The following is a 16,712-nucleotide window of genomic DNA, read 5'->3' as shown; positions in this document are numbered from 1 at the left end:
CAGCTGGGAGAGAGGATAGAAGAAAGAGAGGAAGGAACTTAAAGGAAAGAGGAGAAAGAGAAGAGCTGATCAGGGTAACTTTCTAAAGGAGGTGTATTAGAAAACGCTGCCCTGAAAGAGGGACTCCAGGAAAGAGGGGGAAAAGCCCAGTACCACGTAGAATGAGAGGATTTGCAAAGTATTTTCAAATGGGATCTGCTTTTCCTGTGCCTGTTTAAAACATTAAAATTGTGCTGAATATGAGACTGAGTTTGCTAGTCCCTCCCTCCCCCATCCCCAGCCAAAGACGTCATGGGAGGGAGGTATAAAATTTCAGCAGAGAGAAATAGAGAAAGCAGTGTGTGTGTATGTGTGTGTGAGAGAGAGAGGGAGAGGGAGAGGAAGAGGGAGAGGAGAGGGGAGAGGAGAGGGGGAGAAAGGAGAGAGGAGAGAGAGAGAGAGAGAGAGAGAGAGAGAGAGAGAGAGAGAGAGAGAGAGAGATTGAAGAAGAGAAAACACAGGAGGCAAGGAGGGACGTTAGAAGCAAGCAAAAAAGCAAGGGGTAGGGGAAGAAAGAATGAGAGAGAAAGAATAACATTCGAGAAGCAGTACAGTGGACTGACTTGTTTTATTTTATTTTTGGTTTTGTTTTTCTTTTCCTTTTTTTCTTTTTTTTTTTTTAAAGTGAAGCAGGGAAAAGAAGCAATGTCCAAGGGAGAAGAGAAGCTAAGGTCCTGGTGACCCTGGGCGTCCAAGTGGATTATTGGGGCAAAACTGGAGGGGAGGCAGCAACCAGGTGCCTAGTCCTTCTCATTACACGTAATCCCAAATCAGCAGCCAATGAAGACAAGAGGCAGCGGGTGACAGAAATAATTTTTAAAGCCCTCGAGGAAATGTAAACCAAGGGGAAAGCATGAATGGTGTGTCTGAAAGACAAGTGTGCCCAGCGCTTCCCTCTGTCCCTAGCTGGGGACGGTGGCCTGGCCCAGCCCAGCCCTGCCATCCACCACCTACTTATTGGTGATCTGATTTTTTTCTTCTCTTCTTCCTTCCTCTTTCGGGCTAACCAAGGATACTGAATTTGGAAACTAAATATTGTTCTCTCAGACTCTCTTCAAAACACCAACTTTGTCCCTTCTTGTCAAAGTAATATTTTGTGATCTTAGATAACAGTTCTATTTATTATTATTAATTTTTTTTACCTAAGGAAAACTCCAACATTCCCCCAATTTCTCCCTCCAGACCTCCCCACCCCACCCCACCCCACCCTAAGCTTTCCTTACTTTCCTTGCTACCCCTGCTTGGTGCTCTTTACCTGGTTTGCCTGGAATCTCAGCCCAGCGGAACCTGTTTAGACACATGGAGAAGGATCCCAACTTTGCAAGGCACAGAGCCTGCTTCTTCTTCCTAAGCTTTGCCAACGCTTCCTGGAAGTCCTGAATCTCTTGCAGTGCAGTGAGTTCATACACCTTCTTGCCAAGCCTCAGTCTTCGGGATCTGGGGAGGCTGCATCGAAAGCTCAGCCTGGTTTTCCTAAGTTCTTTTGCACGGCCCCTGGGCTCCTTTGCCAGGCCCAGCTGCTCCCCGGTCCCCTTCTCCCTGTTTCGCACATGAAGATGCACTTGCAAAGGGCTCTGGTGGTCCTCTCACTGCTGAACTTTGCCACGGTCAGTCTCTCCCTCTCCACTTGTACCACCTTGGACTTTGGTCACATCAAGAAAAAGAGAGTGGAAGCCATTAGGGGACAGATCCTAAGCAAGCTTCGACTCACCAGTCCCCCTGAGGCATCAGCGTTGGCCCATGTGCCCTACCACATCCTAGCCCTATATAACAGCACCCGGGAGATGCTGGAAGAGATGCAGGAGGAAAAGGAGGAGAGCTGCACTCAGGAAAACACCGAGTCGGAATACTATGCCAAAGAAATCCACAAGTTCGACATGATCCAGGGTCTTGCAGAACACAGTAAGTCCTAGCTCTCGGTTGGGTGTCACCTTGGGAGGGTACTAACTTGAGCAGTGAGACTTGTAGAGAGAGTCCAGGACTCAGCTAAAGAACCCAAGCTCAGCATCCAAGGCTCAGGAGGATTTAGGAGGGTGGAGGGGATGTTCAATAGGGACTGGGAGGGAACCAGGACAATTCTGGGCCATGTTGATCACTTCTCCTTGAGATCAAGCAAACTCATACCAAAGATATAGCCACATTCACTTAAAATCCTTGCCAGTTGCTAATTTGGGGGAGCCATTGCACTGCCTGGGGAACATGTGTGTTCACATCTATATGGTGATATGGGTAACTGGAAGCATATGTGCCCTATTAAAAAACCAAATAACAACAACAAAAAAAAAAAGGGCTGACTGGGCTAGAGGAGAAAGCATAGTTCTGTGAATCCGGAGACCTGAATCTTTCCCCTGGTTTTCTAGAGCTCATCGTGACACGTTTCTCTTTTAGTTTTTTCCGTTGTTCTTTGGGGGCAACGCTATTTGTAAAGGAATAAGGATGGTAAAAACCATTTTCCAAGATGACAGTTTCCCTCAACATACTTGTAGTAAGCACATCCCAAGTGCTGTGTTTATGTGGGGTGTACATGTATACTCATCTGTACTCCTTCTTTGCCTCCCACCCAACCCCCAACTTGCTTCCCACTCCCTCCCAGGGAGAGACTGCCTTCAAATGTTCACACATTTGAAGGTGGTGTCCATGGAGCACACTCTAGAAGAGAGATGAGAGGAAGATTGATGTGTTCCAAATGGGTCTCTTCTACGCTTGTCTGTTGTGGGGAAAGGGCCTGTTTCTCATTATTTATGTCAATGAGATGCTTTGGTCTTTTCGTGTATATAAAGGCCTGGATGTGGGTGAGATGGGGAGCTGTGTGTGTGTGTGTGTGTGTGTGTGTGTGTGTGTGTGTGTGTGTGTGTGTGTGTGTGCTTTTATTCCTGTGTGTTAGAAACTAGGGGTCATTTGTATTTTCAATACCTTTATGTGTCTGTACATTGTGGGAATCATGTGTGTTTACAGAAAGGGAATCTGAAAACCTCAATACAAGGGAAGGAAATTTGGCAGATGTTGGAAAACTGACAGCACAAGCAGGGATGTGAGTGACTTGTGGTTACAGAACTCTGGGAAGAGTTTTATTTGCCCATTCTACCAGCAGGTGTCCTCAGGGTCCCTGACATCCTGGCAAACTGGACAGAAGGAATCAGACAGACTTGGAAGTTTCATAAGGGGAAATGGAGAAAATCAGTGAGACTGAGGGGCCAGATTTTGCCTGTAGACTGATGATTCAGAGAGGCCTTGGGGGGAACTAAAGAGAGACAGCAGAGCAACTGACAATGTCACTCAGCCTTCAAAGAAAGATGCATCCACTCCCTTGGAAGGGATAGAAGCAAGGGGGAAGTTGAGTGGGAGCTAAAGACGATTTTTTTTTCCCTCTCTGTAAAGATCATGAAAGCTGTTAAAGGAGTAGAAGGCCTGATTCAGGGTCTTCCCTGTGCCAAGCCGAGGAAGCCGTGGCCTTTACTCATGGGTAAATGCTGGCTAGGATTTCTTACTCCTGCTTCCTGTGGCTACATCTTTCTTCCGATGTGGCTGGAGTTTCTCTTGAGGCTCTGGATGTAAAGGATGCCTCCTCCTCCCAGACTCTTTCAGGATATGCAATGGCACCTTCCAGGAGCTGAGGCTTCTCTAGGGGTCTGGAATTTCCTGCACTAGGCTGTTCACTTGAATTTTTTGTTATTCAGTTGTTTTAGTTGCGTCTGACTCTTTGTGTCATCCCATCTGGGTTTTTCTTGGCAAAGATACTAGTGTAATTTGCCATTTCCTTCTCCAGATGAAGAGACTAAGGCAAACATGGTTAAATGACTTGCCTAGGGTCACACAGCTACTAAGCATTTGAGGTCAGATTTAAACTCAGAAAGATGAGTTTTCCTGACTTAGGCACAGTACTCTAACCCACTGCACCACCTAGCTGCCCCTAGGTATAACCCAAATCCCAAGGAGTCATAGAGGGGGTTGGGCATGGGATGGGAGGGACAAAGAAGGAACTAAAACTAAGGACTGAAGGGAAAGAAAAGAGATGTAATCAAGGGAGGAGAGAGGGAGACAGTCAGACAGAGAGAGGAAGGGAGAGAGGGAGGGAGACAGAGACTAAGAAAGGAAGGGAGGGAGGGAGGGGGAAAGAGAAAGACAGACAGACAGACAGAGACAGAGAGAGAGAGTTCATTAAGCCCTTATTGTGTGCCAGGCACTGTAAGCTGGAGATGCAAAAAGAAACAAAAAGTAGCCCCTTCCCCCAAGGAGCTCACAATCTGCAGGGGGGAGACAGTAGACAAACAAATAAATGCAAACAAGTTATATGTAGGATAAATAGAAAATAATTAACAGAGGCATTAAAATTAAGAGGAATTGGGAAAAGCTTCCTGTAGAAGGTAGGATATGAAATAATACTAGACCCTAAATAAAACAGGGATTTGGGAGGGTCATAAATCCAGAGCTAGAAGGGGCCTTACAGGTCTAGTTCAGCCCCCTCATTTTAGAATGAAGAAACTGATAGGTTAAGTGATATAAAAGCTATGACTTGAACTTAGATCTTCTGACTCCAAGTTTCATTTCTCTTTCAGCTGCTTTATAGACTTTTTGTCAAAGTTAAATAAGTAAAAACCAATTAGCTGATTGTGTAAGAAACTGAACAGAACAAAAGCAGACCCAAGAAGAGAATAGATCCAGAGAAGGATCCCACACAGTCAGTATATACCAGTGCTGGACTGGCTGTACGTTTGTATAGAGTGTGTATATATGTGTCTCAAGTGTGTGTGCGCACATGTGAATATGAGTGTGAATAGCATGTACATCATATGTATATATGTAAAGAGAGTGTGCGTGTATATATAGTGTGTGTATAGAGTATGTATGTGTATGAAGAGCATGTGTATCACATGTATATATGTGAAGAGTGTATATATAGTGTGTGATATGTGTGTATAGTATATATATATGTGTGTATAGAGTGTGTGTGGAGTGTGTATATAGTATGTGTGTAGAGCAGCAGTGGAAAAAGTTATGAATTCAAATCCAAAAATCTAGGTATTATAAGCATCAAAGTAGATACAGAGAAATTTGTTCAATAGTTTTCAGTTGTGTGTGATTCTTTTTGATCCCATTTTGAGGTTTTCTTGGCAAAGATACTGGAATGGTTTGCCATTTTCTTCTTCAACTCATTTGACATATGAGGAAACTGAGGCAAAGCGACTAAGCTAGGGTCACATAACTAATAAGTGCCTGATGACAGATTTGAACTCAGAAAGATGAGTCTTCCTGACTCCAGGTCCAGTACTTTATCCACTGCACTATCTAGTAGTAGTCCCTAGGTATAGCCCAAATCCAAGGACAGTGATGGCAAACATATGATATGGGTGCCAAAGATGGCATACAGAGCACTCTATGTAGGCACACAGCCACCCTCCCCTCCCAGAGTTTGTTACTAGAAAGGCAGAGGGATTTGGGCGGAGCTGCTCCCCTCCCCCTCACCACTGTGCCCTGATGACATCCTTTCACATGATCTGCCCCTCTGCCCAGCAGCCCAATGGGAGCTACAATGGGTAAGGTGGGTGGCTCACTGGCAGCAGAAGGGAGGTAGCCCACTGGAGGAAAGCAGAGGCCTGGGGCCACTCCCCTCCCCCTCTCTACTCTCACTGAGGATATTTCTCACTTCACCCACCCCTCCACCCAACACCCCAGTGGGAGCACTTTCTCCCTCCTCTGTGTAGGGTGGGGGTGGGAGGCGGGGCACACCCAGCGCTTGGTGGGGGGAGGGGCACGGCACACGGGGGTGGGGCGGAGACAGACAGCATGGCACTCAGGCTGAGGGGTAGGTTGGGGGCAGAGCCTAGTACTCCATCTCTAAAGGTTCAGCGTCCTAGGGAGTCATAGAGAGGGGAGGTCAGGCGATGGGAGGATGACATGGAGAACGGAGAAGGGACTAAAACTGAGGGCAGAAGGGAAAGAATAGGTATATAATCGGGTCTGAAATCAGAATGATGAGTCTTCCTGAGCCCACTCCTGGTACTCTATCCACTCCATCATCTAACTGCCCCTAGGTATAGCCCAAATCCTCCGCAGTTATGGGGAGGGAGAGGGAAGAAGGAAACAAAGAAGGCGCTAAAACGAAGGACTGAAGAGAAAGAACAGGGATGTAAGCACGTTTGTACTCAGAAAGATGAGTCTTCCTGAGTCTAGGTCAGGCACTCTCTCTACTGCACCACCTAGATAAGTCTCCAAGTAAACAGTGGACGACGGGCCCGGGAGAGGCCGACGTAGCTCCAGACATCGAACAGATGTTAGCCAGTGACCCCGCTGCCGAGGGGAGAGATGGGATGGTAACCAGCAGATGTTCAGCAGGCACAGGAGTAGGCAATGCCGAGGTAGTCCAGAGCAGACCTAAATAAACCGTAAGTGGCAAGCGCAGACGGCTCCTCAGGAGACACTGTGCCCACGCTCAGGACGGGCAGTCGCTAAACAGAACCCTTGGGCCTCCGTAGCTGTGGCTTGCAGGTGCAGAAGCTAAGCAGGAACAGACCTTCCACAGCTGCAGAGGCGACACCGAGGCTGAGCAGACACGGGAGCTCGACTCCCCCAGCAGCCAGTCAGGTGCTAAGCAGACCCAGATGAGAGAGACACACGCTGTGCACACATTAGAAAGAAATTCGCCAGATGCAGGAGAGGTAGACCCCCAAAACGGGAGGGACAGACGGCGAGCATGGAGCAGATTAGCGATCACTTGCAGCTTGGACGTAGATACCGTCCCCCCCTCACCGGGTAATGCAGGGTAGAGGTGATATGGCAACGTTCCCTGCCAGAGGCTTCCAGGTTCTGAACATAGCAGGCACCAGGCCCTTGATGCCAGAGTTACTGTAGGAGAGATGATGAGGTCATGTCTCACTCCCTACATTCCTTCTCTCCCAGTCACCTTCTTTATCCAGTAGACTTTTGCAGGGAAGGGGCAGAAGGAACGGGGGTGAGAAGATAGAGGGTGCATTCCAATCCTCTTCTCTTGGATGTAATGATGCATGTTCTGAAAGTCATGGTAGCCTCGTGGAGCCAACATGAGAAACAGTGAGTCGGGGAGCAGGGGTGATAATGGGAAAGCAGATACTGAGGGGGGAGAAAAGTGTAAGTGTTTGGACCTGGTACAAGAGAGAAGCACTCTGCCGAATCTAGTGCATTCTCCCCAGCTTCTTGGTCCTGGGAGGTGGTGGGGAAGATGACAACACACCAAAAAACTGAAACATAGAATAGTCCCAAGAGCCGGTCTGCTTTTAACTGTAGCTGAAAAAAACAAGAGAGAAGGAGCAAAAACAGGTGATTGACAGTTGGGAGAAAAAATCTTATGGAAGACACTCTTAGTATGGCATCTGCTCTAGGGAGAGCTGAGCAGACTGTGAAATCTGAGAATTACATATTGTATATAGTGACAGGAAAGGTTGATATCACTTCTTTTAAGAATCCTAAACTCTCAGGGTTGTAAGGAACCTCAGAATTTCTGGAGCTCAATGAACTCTGAAGAGGAATACTCTATAAGATCTTTTACATGCCTCTGCTTTCTCCTATTTTCAGTCTTTGGGATCTAATCCAGCTGAATGTTTTGAGACATACATTAATTATGTGTCTGATTGGAGTATGGTAGGAAGAGAGGGAGGGAGCAAGGGAAAAAGAAAGAAAAGAGGGAAGGAAGGCAGAAGAAAGGAGAAAGAAAGGAGGAGAAGGAGGGGGGAAGGAAAAGGAAAGGACAGAAGGAAGGAAGACAAAAATTTTAAGTGCTCACTGTGTTCCAGTCACTGTGCTAAGTTACAAAATATAAGGAGAAAGGAAGGAAGAGAAAAAAAGGAGGAAAGGAAGAAAAGAGGGAAGGAAAGAGGAGAAAGGAGGGGAGGAAAGAAGGAAGTAAAATGGTCAACAGGATAATGTCCAGTGAAGTTTGACCAAACATCCCAAACCTATAAGGAAAGTCAGAGATTTTGAGATGGAAGGGACCACAGAAATCATGTTGTTCAACTTACTCCTTATAAAGACAAGAAAACTGAGACCCAGAGCATCACAATCAGCAGAGACAGGATTTGAACACAGTTGTTCTGAATAAATTTAGGGTTCTTTTCACTCCTCTGTGTGGCCCTTCTGGTTGTATTAGTATCTGGAGTAGCAGGTTTTTTTTTTTCCTTTTTTTATTTTTTAGAAAAAGTGTATCAGTCTCTGTGTACAATGTTTGCCAGCTTGATCTAGTTTTTTGGACTCTGTCTGTCTGTCTCTGCCTACTCGCTCCCCAAGCTAAACAAAGGGATTTCTTTACTTTTTAAATGAAGAATCCTACCTCTCTTCCACCCAGGTGATTATCTTGGATGATTCAGATAGAACCGTCCTGCCAGAAAAGATATGTGCCAGCTGAAAGGTTATCTTTTATACTTTTCTATAGCTCTACATATGGGAAGAACATGACCCTTTCCCAATTTCTTTGCAATACTTATTAACAAAGTAACTCCTTTATATATAATATTTGTAGAGGGGGGAAAATCATATTTCTGATTTATAAATATGGCAAAAGGAGTGCTGATACTTACAACATATGAAGACAGTCTGCAATTAGAAAGCATGTGAACAGAGAGTTAATTTGTGATTCATTGACTTATTCAACAATATTTAATTGTTTGCTATATGTTAGGCATTGGAGATTCAAAGGCAAAAATGAAATTGTTTCTGCCCTCAGTGAGCTTATAGTCTCCTGGAGGAGTGGTTGTTATTGTACAGTCTTTTCAGTCATGTCCAACTCTTCATGATCCTATTTGGAGTTTTCTTGGCAGAGCTACTGGAGTGGCTTGCATTTTCTTCTCCAGATTATTTTACAAATGAGGAAACTGAGACAAGCAAAGTTAAGAGTCCAAACAGTGTCTGAGACAGAACTTGAACTCAGGAAACTGAATCTTCTGACTCTAATCCTGGCACTCTATCCTCTGTGCCCCCCCCACACTGCCTACTTAATAGAGAAGACACCAAATAGAGAGAAAATTGAATATAAAATATATACAAAGTATCCTCTGGGGGGGGGCACTAACAACTGGGGAGATCAGGATAGATTTAATAAAGGAATTGAGCTAGTTTTAAAGGATTTTTCAAGGTTGAGTTGATGAAGAAATACATTGCCAAACTGGAAGATGGCATTTGCAAGGGCACAGTGATGGGAAATGTGGACGGTCCTGCATATTATAGGCATCAGAATAGAGAAGCGTTCCAATTAAATAGTGGACAACTGGGCCGAGGAGAGATCAGGGTACCACCAGCAACAGAAGGGTAGCCTGAAGCTTGTTGTGAAAGGCTTTAACAGACAGGCAAAGAGATACGTAGTGTTTTCCTAGAGGTAAAGAGGAACCACAGGAACTTCTTGAATAGGGGAGTGTGCTATGGTCTGATCTGTCCTAAAGCAATATCAATTTGACAGTTGTGGGGAGGATTGATGGGAGAAGGTAGAAATTGAAAGCTAGGACACCATTTTAGAAGCTACTCCAATAATCTGAGAAGTAGCTGATGAGGTTCTGAGTAAGGATAGAAATTTTGTGAGTAAAGAGAAGGGAATGGATGAAAAATATTTTATGGAAGTAGAACCCATAAAACTTGGCAACTGATTGGAGCTGAAGGAGAGGGAAAAGAACAGGATGACTCTGAGGTTGTGAATCTGAGGGACTGGAAGATTGATGGTGGGTGCCTCAACAGAAATAGGGAAGTTGGGGGCGGCTGGGTAGCTCAGTGGATTGAGAACCAGGCCTGGAGACGGGAGGTCCTAGGTTCAAATCTGGCCTCAGACACTTCCCAGCTGTGTGACCCTGGGCAAGTCACTTAATCCCCAATTGCCTAGCCCTTACAACTCTTCTGCCTTGGAGCTAATACACAATATTGACTCCAAGACAGAAGGTAAAGTTTTAAAAGAAAAAAGAAATAGGGAAGTTAGGGACTGAAGGAAGTGTTTAGGGGGGAAACCAGTTGATGATGGCCAATAGGCAATTGTGGAAGTCAGGGTAGTTCAAAAGAGACATAAGCTGGATGTAGTTGAGTCTATGATAAGATCAACAAAAAGAGAGAATATGAGAGAGATATAGAACAGAGAAGGAGAGAGAGGGAGGGAGAGACAGAGGGAGATGGAGGGAGAGAGAGAATGAAAGAGATAGGAAGTGAAAGACCAATGGGGAGAAAGAGCAAGAGAAAATGAGAGAAGGAAAGAGGGAAAGGAAAAAGGGAAGAGAGATTGAAAGAGAGAGAAGAGGAAGGAGGAGAAGAAGAAGAGGAGGAGGAGGAGGAGGAGGAGGAAGTGAGAAAGAGGTATAGAGGTGAGGTATGGAAGAGACAGACAGAGAGACTTGGGATACACCCTGGGATGGGCCAAGTATGATGATCTAGCAAAGGAGGCTGAAGGGTCCTAAACAAGTAGGAGAATCCAGAGGGAGCAGGGTCAGAAAAATCCAGGGAGGAATAGATGTCTAGGAGGAGAGGGTGATCAACAATTTCAAATGCTTCAAAGAGGTTAAAAAGGCAATTAAAAAAAATCTTGGAAAATCTGTGAAATATTAAACTGCATGGACACAATTCATAGGAACATAAAGTCATAGATTTATTGTTGGAAGGGACCTTAGGAGTCATCTAGGCCAACCCTTTCAATTTGCATATGAGGAATCTGAGGCCAAGAGAAGTCATAGGACTTGCCTAAGATCACACAGATAATAAATAGTAAATATTCAGGATTAGAATTCAAGTCTATGCACTCTACATCCAATGTTCTTCTATATCCTTTTAGGACTAGGGAATAATGCTCTTTCCTCAAATACTTTTAGAAGATAATTCTTTTATATAGGTCAAATTTTTAAAAACTCTTTAAAAAAAAATAAAAAACTCTTTCCATCTTAGCATCAATACTGTGCATTGGTTCCAAGGCAGAAGAGTGGTGTGGGCTAGGCAATAGAGGGCCCTTCCCACTCTTTTGCCTTAGAACTGGTACTTAGTATTGTATTGATTCTAAGACAGAAAATAAAAGTTAAAAGAAAAAAAGCCTAAAAATTATGTTAAACTGCATCACAATGGATTTGATGAGTAAACTATATATAAAGGCAGTTTGGTGATTCAGTAGATAGGAAGCTAGACTCAAGGTCAAGAAGATCTCAGTTTAATTTTAACTATGATTTTTTTAAACCCTTACCTTCTGTCTTAATATCTATTCTAATACAGAAGAGTAACAAAGGCTAGTCCATTAGGGTTAAGTGACTTGCCCAGGGTCACATAGGAAGTGTCTAAGACTAGATTTGAACCCAGGATCTCCCATTTCTAGGCCTGACTCTCAATCTATTGAGCCACCTAGTTGCCCCTTGGATTAGCTTTTAAACAAGATTCTGTTCTATTTCCAGTTTATAAGCTCTCCCTACCATCTCTGTTGAAACTATACAAGCAGCTAGATTTGGAGAAGAGTGTAACCATTTGCCTCGTCCTTGCCCTTTTGTTTCAGATTTGTTACTAAGAAAGAAAGTACGGTTTAAAAAAAAAAAAAAGTCTTGAGGATGCTCAACCAAATCTGAAGACATTGCTTTGAGTTCCAGCTTATTAAATGGGTGATTTGGGCAATTTATTTAACTGCACTTTACAGTTTCTGTAGCTGTAAAACCAGATTAATAATACAAATTCTGCCACTAACTGCTCTTCTCAGTAGAAGAAAAGGAATATTGGACTTGAAGTCTAGAGGACCTGGGCTCAAACCCTTCCTCTGCTAATTATTTTATTTTAGCCTGGATGACCTTGGCCAAATACCAACCACCTGGGCCTCAGTTTCCCCATTCAAATGCAGATTAAAAAAACATTGTCTTCAATGAGTTGTAATTGTGTTAAATGCTGGAGAAACAAAGACAAAATGAAATATATTCTACTCTCAATTAACTTAATTCTCATAGTAAGAGGACATATAACATATACCTCAATAAATATAATCCAAGAAAATTTGAGTAGGAAAGAAGCCTAAAAATAGGTGAGGGACGTTGAGCAGAAATCAAGACATCTTAGGAGGCAGCTAGTTGGCTCAGTGGATTGAAAGTCAGGGCTGGAGGTCCTGGTTTCAAATCTGGGCTCAGATATTCCAAACTATGTGAACTTGGACAAATCATTTAACCCCTGTTGCTTAGCCCTTACCACTCTTCTGCTTTGGAACCAATACTTACTCATCTTCCTGAGTTCCCGGACAACTCTAATAGCTTCCTATTGGTCTCCAGCCACATCCCTCTTTAATCTATCTTCTAATACACAGAGCTGACTATGTCACCCTCTCCCCTCCCCTCCTCTTCTCTTTCCTTCCCTCCTTTCTTCTCTCCTCCTCCTCTTCTCTTCTTTCTTCTCCATTCTCTTTTCTCTTCTCTTCTCTCCTCTCCTCTCCCCTCCTTTCATTCCACCCCCTCCCCTCCCTCTCCCCTTCTCTCTTCTTGGGTTTATAAACCTAGAACTAGAAAGAAAATGTATTAGGCAGCTAAATAGTGCAGTGGATAGAATGCCAGCCTGGAGTTAGGAAGTTAGGAAGACTCATCTTCCTGAGTTCACATCTGGCCTCAGATGCTTCCTAGCTGTGTGACCCCGAACTTCCATTTAACTCTATTTGCCTCAGTTTCCTCATCTGTAAAATGAACTGAAGAAGGAAATGACAAAACATTCCAGTATCTTTTCCAAGAAAACCTAAAATGGGGTCATGAAGTCTGAAATGACTGAACAACAAAGCAAAAATGTTGAGGCCATAGAATCCAACCCCCTAATTTTTACAGATGAGAAAACTGAATCACAGAAGTTAAATGATTTTCCCAGGGCCACACAGCTGGTACAATTACTGAAGGAAGCCAAAACTGAATTTTGGTACTCTAAAGCATTCCAAACAGCTCTGCTTACCCCTCCACTGAAACTGCTAAAAGGGGGATCAGAGATACCTCTGTAAACACTACATTTAAAAAAAAACGCTTTTCTCCCCAATTACATGTAAAAATAATTTTTAACAATTGTTTTCTGACATTTTGTAATCCAGATTCTCTCCCTCTCCCCTTCCCAGATGGCAAATAATCTGATATTGATTATACCACTGCTGTCATGCAGTAACTATTTCCATATTCCTCACACCATGGAAGAAGAAACATTTCACACATATGAGGAAAAACTGATGAAAGACAATAAAGTGGAAAATAGTGCGCTTCAATATGCATTCAGACTCTGACAGTTCCTTCTATGTCTGTGGATAGCATTTTTCATCATGATAAATACTTCATTTCTTTTCATTTTTTTAAACCCTTACCTTCCATCCTAGAATCAATACTGTGTATTGGTTCCAAGGTAGAAGAATAGTAAGGGTTAGGCAATGGGGGTGAAGTGACTTGCCCAGGGTCACATAGCTAGGAAGTGTCTGAGTCCAGTTTTGAACCCAGGACCTCCCATCTCTAAGCCTGACTCTCAATCCACTGAGTCACCCAACTGCCCTGAAACTGCATTTCATAAAGACAAAAAAGTCAGGCCAAAGATAAAAGGCTAAATACTAACAGTAATGAATATGATGTAAGGATGGTGCAAAAATAAGGGGAGAAGGGATTGCTAGTGATTCAAGGAATTTTTCCCCCCTAGAGCATGGCAGCCAATATGAATCTCATGAGGCCATATACATCCCAACTCCACCATTGATACTAAATTCTTCAAATGTTTGCTCTCAATGCCTTCCAGAATCTATCTGTGTCTTCTTCCTTAGGTCAGAATCCTCAAGGCCCTTGGTCGTCTCGGGTAGGAGGGCGCAGGAGTAGGGACTTTTCCATTTGTGCTGAGAACACTGGAGAAGTGACATATACCGATAATATGAGAGTCTCCTAACATCCCACCTTTTTTCCTTTGCCTTTTCCTCCTAGATGAACTGAGTGTGTGTCCCAAAGGGATTACCTCCAAGGTTTTCCGTTTCAATGTATCCTCAGTGGAGAAGAATGGAACCAACCTCTTCCGAGCTGAATTCCGAGTCTTGAGGGTGCCCAACCCCAACTCCAAACGGCACGAGCAGAGAATTGAGCTCTTTCAGGTGAATCTCCCCATTTCTGGTAGCAAAAACTCCTCCCCTGAGTGAAAGAGTTTTCCCCAATTGTTAGATAACATCTTGCCTCTTATTACTAGCAGCTTAAAAAGGTCAGTTTGGGAGGCGGATAGTTGGCTGACTCAGGGGATGGGGACCCAGGCCTGGAGATAGGAAATCCTGGGTTCAAATCTAGCCTCAGATACTTCCTAGCTATGTGACCCTGGGTAAGCCATTTCATCTCCATTGTCCAGGCCTTACCAGTCTTTTGTCTTGGAGCTCATGTTTAGTGTTGATTCTAAAATAGGTAAGAGTTTTTGAAAAGGGAAAAGAAAGAAAGTCAGGCTGGATCCTGGTATGTGAGAGAAATCATAAGTTCCTAATTTCCATAAATGGCAAAGGGGTGCTACAATGGAAAGATTCAGAAGATGTCAATTCCAATCCCATTTTTTAACTTGTCCAGCTTATTTCACTTTGTCAGGCCTCAGTTTCCCTATCTGTAAAAATGAAGGGATTAGGCTAGATGACCTTCGAGGTTCCTTCCAAGCGACTATCAAAAACAACCTATAAAGTATGTAGGAAAGTGGTATTGTCTCCATTGGCTTAAAAACAAAAAAACAAAAAAGTGGGGGAACCAGATAAATTTTCTTGAGATGGCAGCTGGTCAACCAGAGAACTGAAACTAAAACTTCTTAGCTCCGGTGAATGGTCTTTCACTGTGCTGACACTTTTCACACATTCTCACACAACATTCTCTCTTTCATCTCTCTGCCTCTGCACTGGTCATCCCTCATGCATGGCATGTACCTCTTTCTACAGTATGTCCTTATCCCTACCTAAGAGTCTTTCTCTTCCTTTAAGGCATAGCACAAGAACCATCTTTTTTTTTAACCCCTACATTCTGTCTTATTAACAACTTTAAGACAGAAGGGTAATGGGTAGGCAAGTGGAGTTAAGTGACTTGCCCAGGGTCACACAGTTAAGAAGTGTTGGAGGGCAGATTTGAGCTTAGGTCTTCCCAATTCTAGTTCTGGTGCTCTATCCACTAAGCCACCTAGATGCCCCTAAGAACCATGCTTTAAAATTTTTTCTGAGCTAATTCCTATTCTGTTTGATGTCTCATCAATCCTATTGGAATTATAGGACATACAATTCTCTTCTACTCTCTTCCTTATGCCTGGTTGGCTATTCATACCCCACCATGCCTAAAATGTTCTTCTTCCTCATAAAATTCTTCTTTTCCTTCAAGAAGAGGTACCTTAGGGGGCAGCTAGGTTGCTTAGTGTATTGAGAGCCAGGATTAGAGACAGAGGGTCAGGAATTCAAATCCGGCCTCAGACACTTGCTGGTTGTGTGACCCTGGTCAAGTCACTTTATCCCCAATGTCCAGCCCTTACCACTCTTCTGCTTTTGAACTAATATACAGTATTGATTCTAAGGTGGAAGGTAAGTGTTTTGAGGAGGAGGAGGAACAAGAAGAGGAGGAAGAGGAAGAGAAGGAGAAGGAAGGAAAAGAAGAAGGAGTGCCAGGCACTAACTAGCCTAGTGCCTGGCACATAGTAGATGCTTAATAAATATTGATGAATTGATTGAGAGCTCACTTCTCTCTCTGCCCACAGATCCTTCGGCCGGATGAACACATCGCCAAACAACGCTACATCAGTGGCAAGAACCTGCCCACTCGAGGCACAGCAGAGTGGCTGTCTTTTGATGTTACTGACACAGTTCGGGAATGGCTCCTGCACAGAGGTGGGCCTTCCCCTTTCTCTGTCTCATAGGGATGGTTACTTTGGACTTTCTCAGTTCTTACCGACATTTGCACCTGCCCCATCCACAATGACTTATGCCTGGGATGTGATTGATATGGACTTCACAAAGTCCTAGGCCAACTCTGTGACTAATAGTTAACTTTAAAAAATCTCTTATCTTCTTTTTTAGAATGGATATTAAATATTGATTCCAAAACAGAATAATGGTGAGGGCTAGGCAATTGGGGTTAAGTGACGTGATGGGTCACACAGCTAGGAAAATCTGAAGTCAAATTTGAACCCAGGACCTCCCATTTCTAGACCTGGCTCTCTATCCATGAGCCACCTAGCTGCCTCAAGGGTTAACTATTGATGAAAATATACAAAGGACCTTGCCTTCCTGGCTGGAGGATATTTTGAGTGGTCACTCCCTTGACTACCTTCAACAATGCAGATTGAAATATGTCTATTTCTTAGTAAGTCATAGGACTATATAGATTTAGAGCTGAGAGGAAAAAAAAATCTTAACCATCATTGAATCTAGCCTCTTAATTTTATAATGAGGAAACTGAAGCATATACAGGGTAAATATCTGAATATTATAATACTAAGTGCCTGAAGAAGGATTTAGACCTCAGGACTTCCTGCTGCCAAGTCTATTTATTTGATGCCCTCCCTCCCTCTCTCCTTTCCTCCCTCATTCTCCCCTTTCCTCCCTCCCTCTCTCCCTCTATCCTTTCTTCCCTCCCTCCCTCTCTCCTTTCCTCCCTCCCTTTTTCCCTCCCTCTCTCCCTCTCTCCTTTCCTCCCTCATTCTCCCCTTTCCTCCCTCCCTCCCTTCCTCTATCCTTTCTTCCCTCCCTCCCTCTCTCCTTTCCTCCCTCCCTTTTT

General features: G+C 43.9%; 1 protein-coding gene across 1 annotated transcript in view; it reads left to right on the top strand.

The window, feature by feature from the left end:
* Positions 1-1,491: 1,491 nt before the first annotated feature.
* The window catches only part of TGFB3 (transforming growth factor beta 3), a 29,987-nt gene continuing 14,766 nt past the window's right edge, over positions 1,492-16,712 (top strand). The window contains exons 1-3 of the mRNA XM_044662095.1: positions 1,492-1,941; positions 13,920-14,083; positions 15,694-15,823. Of these exons, the coding sequence (XP_044518030.1) occupies positions 1,590-1,941; positions 13,920-14,083; positions 15,694-15,823 (646 nt within the window). The 5' untranslated portion in view covers positions 1,492-1,589. The remainder of the gene's footprint in view (positions 1,942-13,919; positions 14,084-15,693; positions 15,824-16,712) is intronic.

This window comes from Gracilinanus agilis, chromosome 2 (genome assembly GCF_016433145.1).
Source record: "Gracilinanus agilis isolate LMUSP501 chromosome 2, AgileGrace, whole genome shotgun sequence".
NCBI lineage: Eukaryota > Metazoa > Chordata > Mammalia > Didelphimorphia > Didelphidae > Gracilinanus > Gracilinanus agilis.
This window is presented reverse-complemented; position numbering and strand designations above follow the sequence as displayed.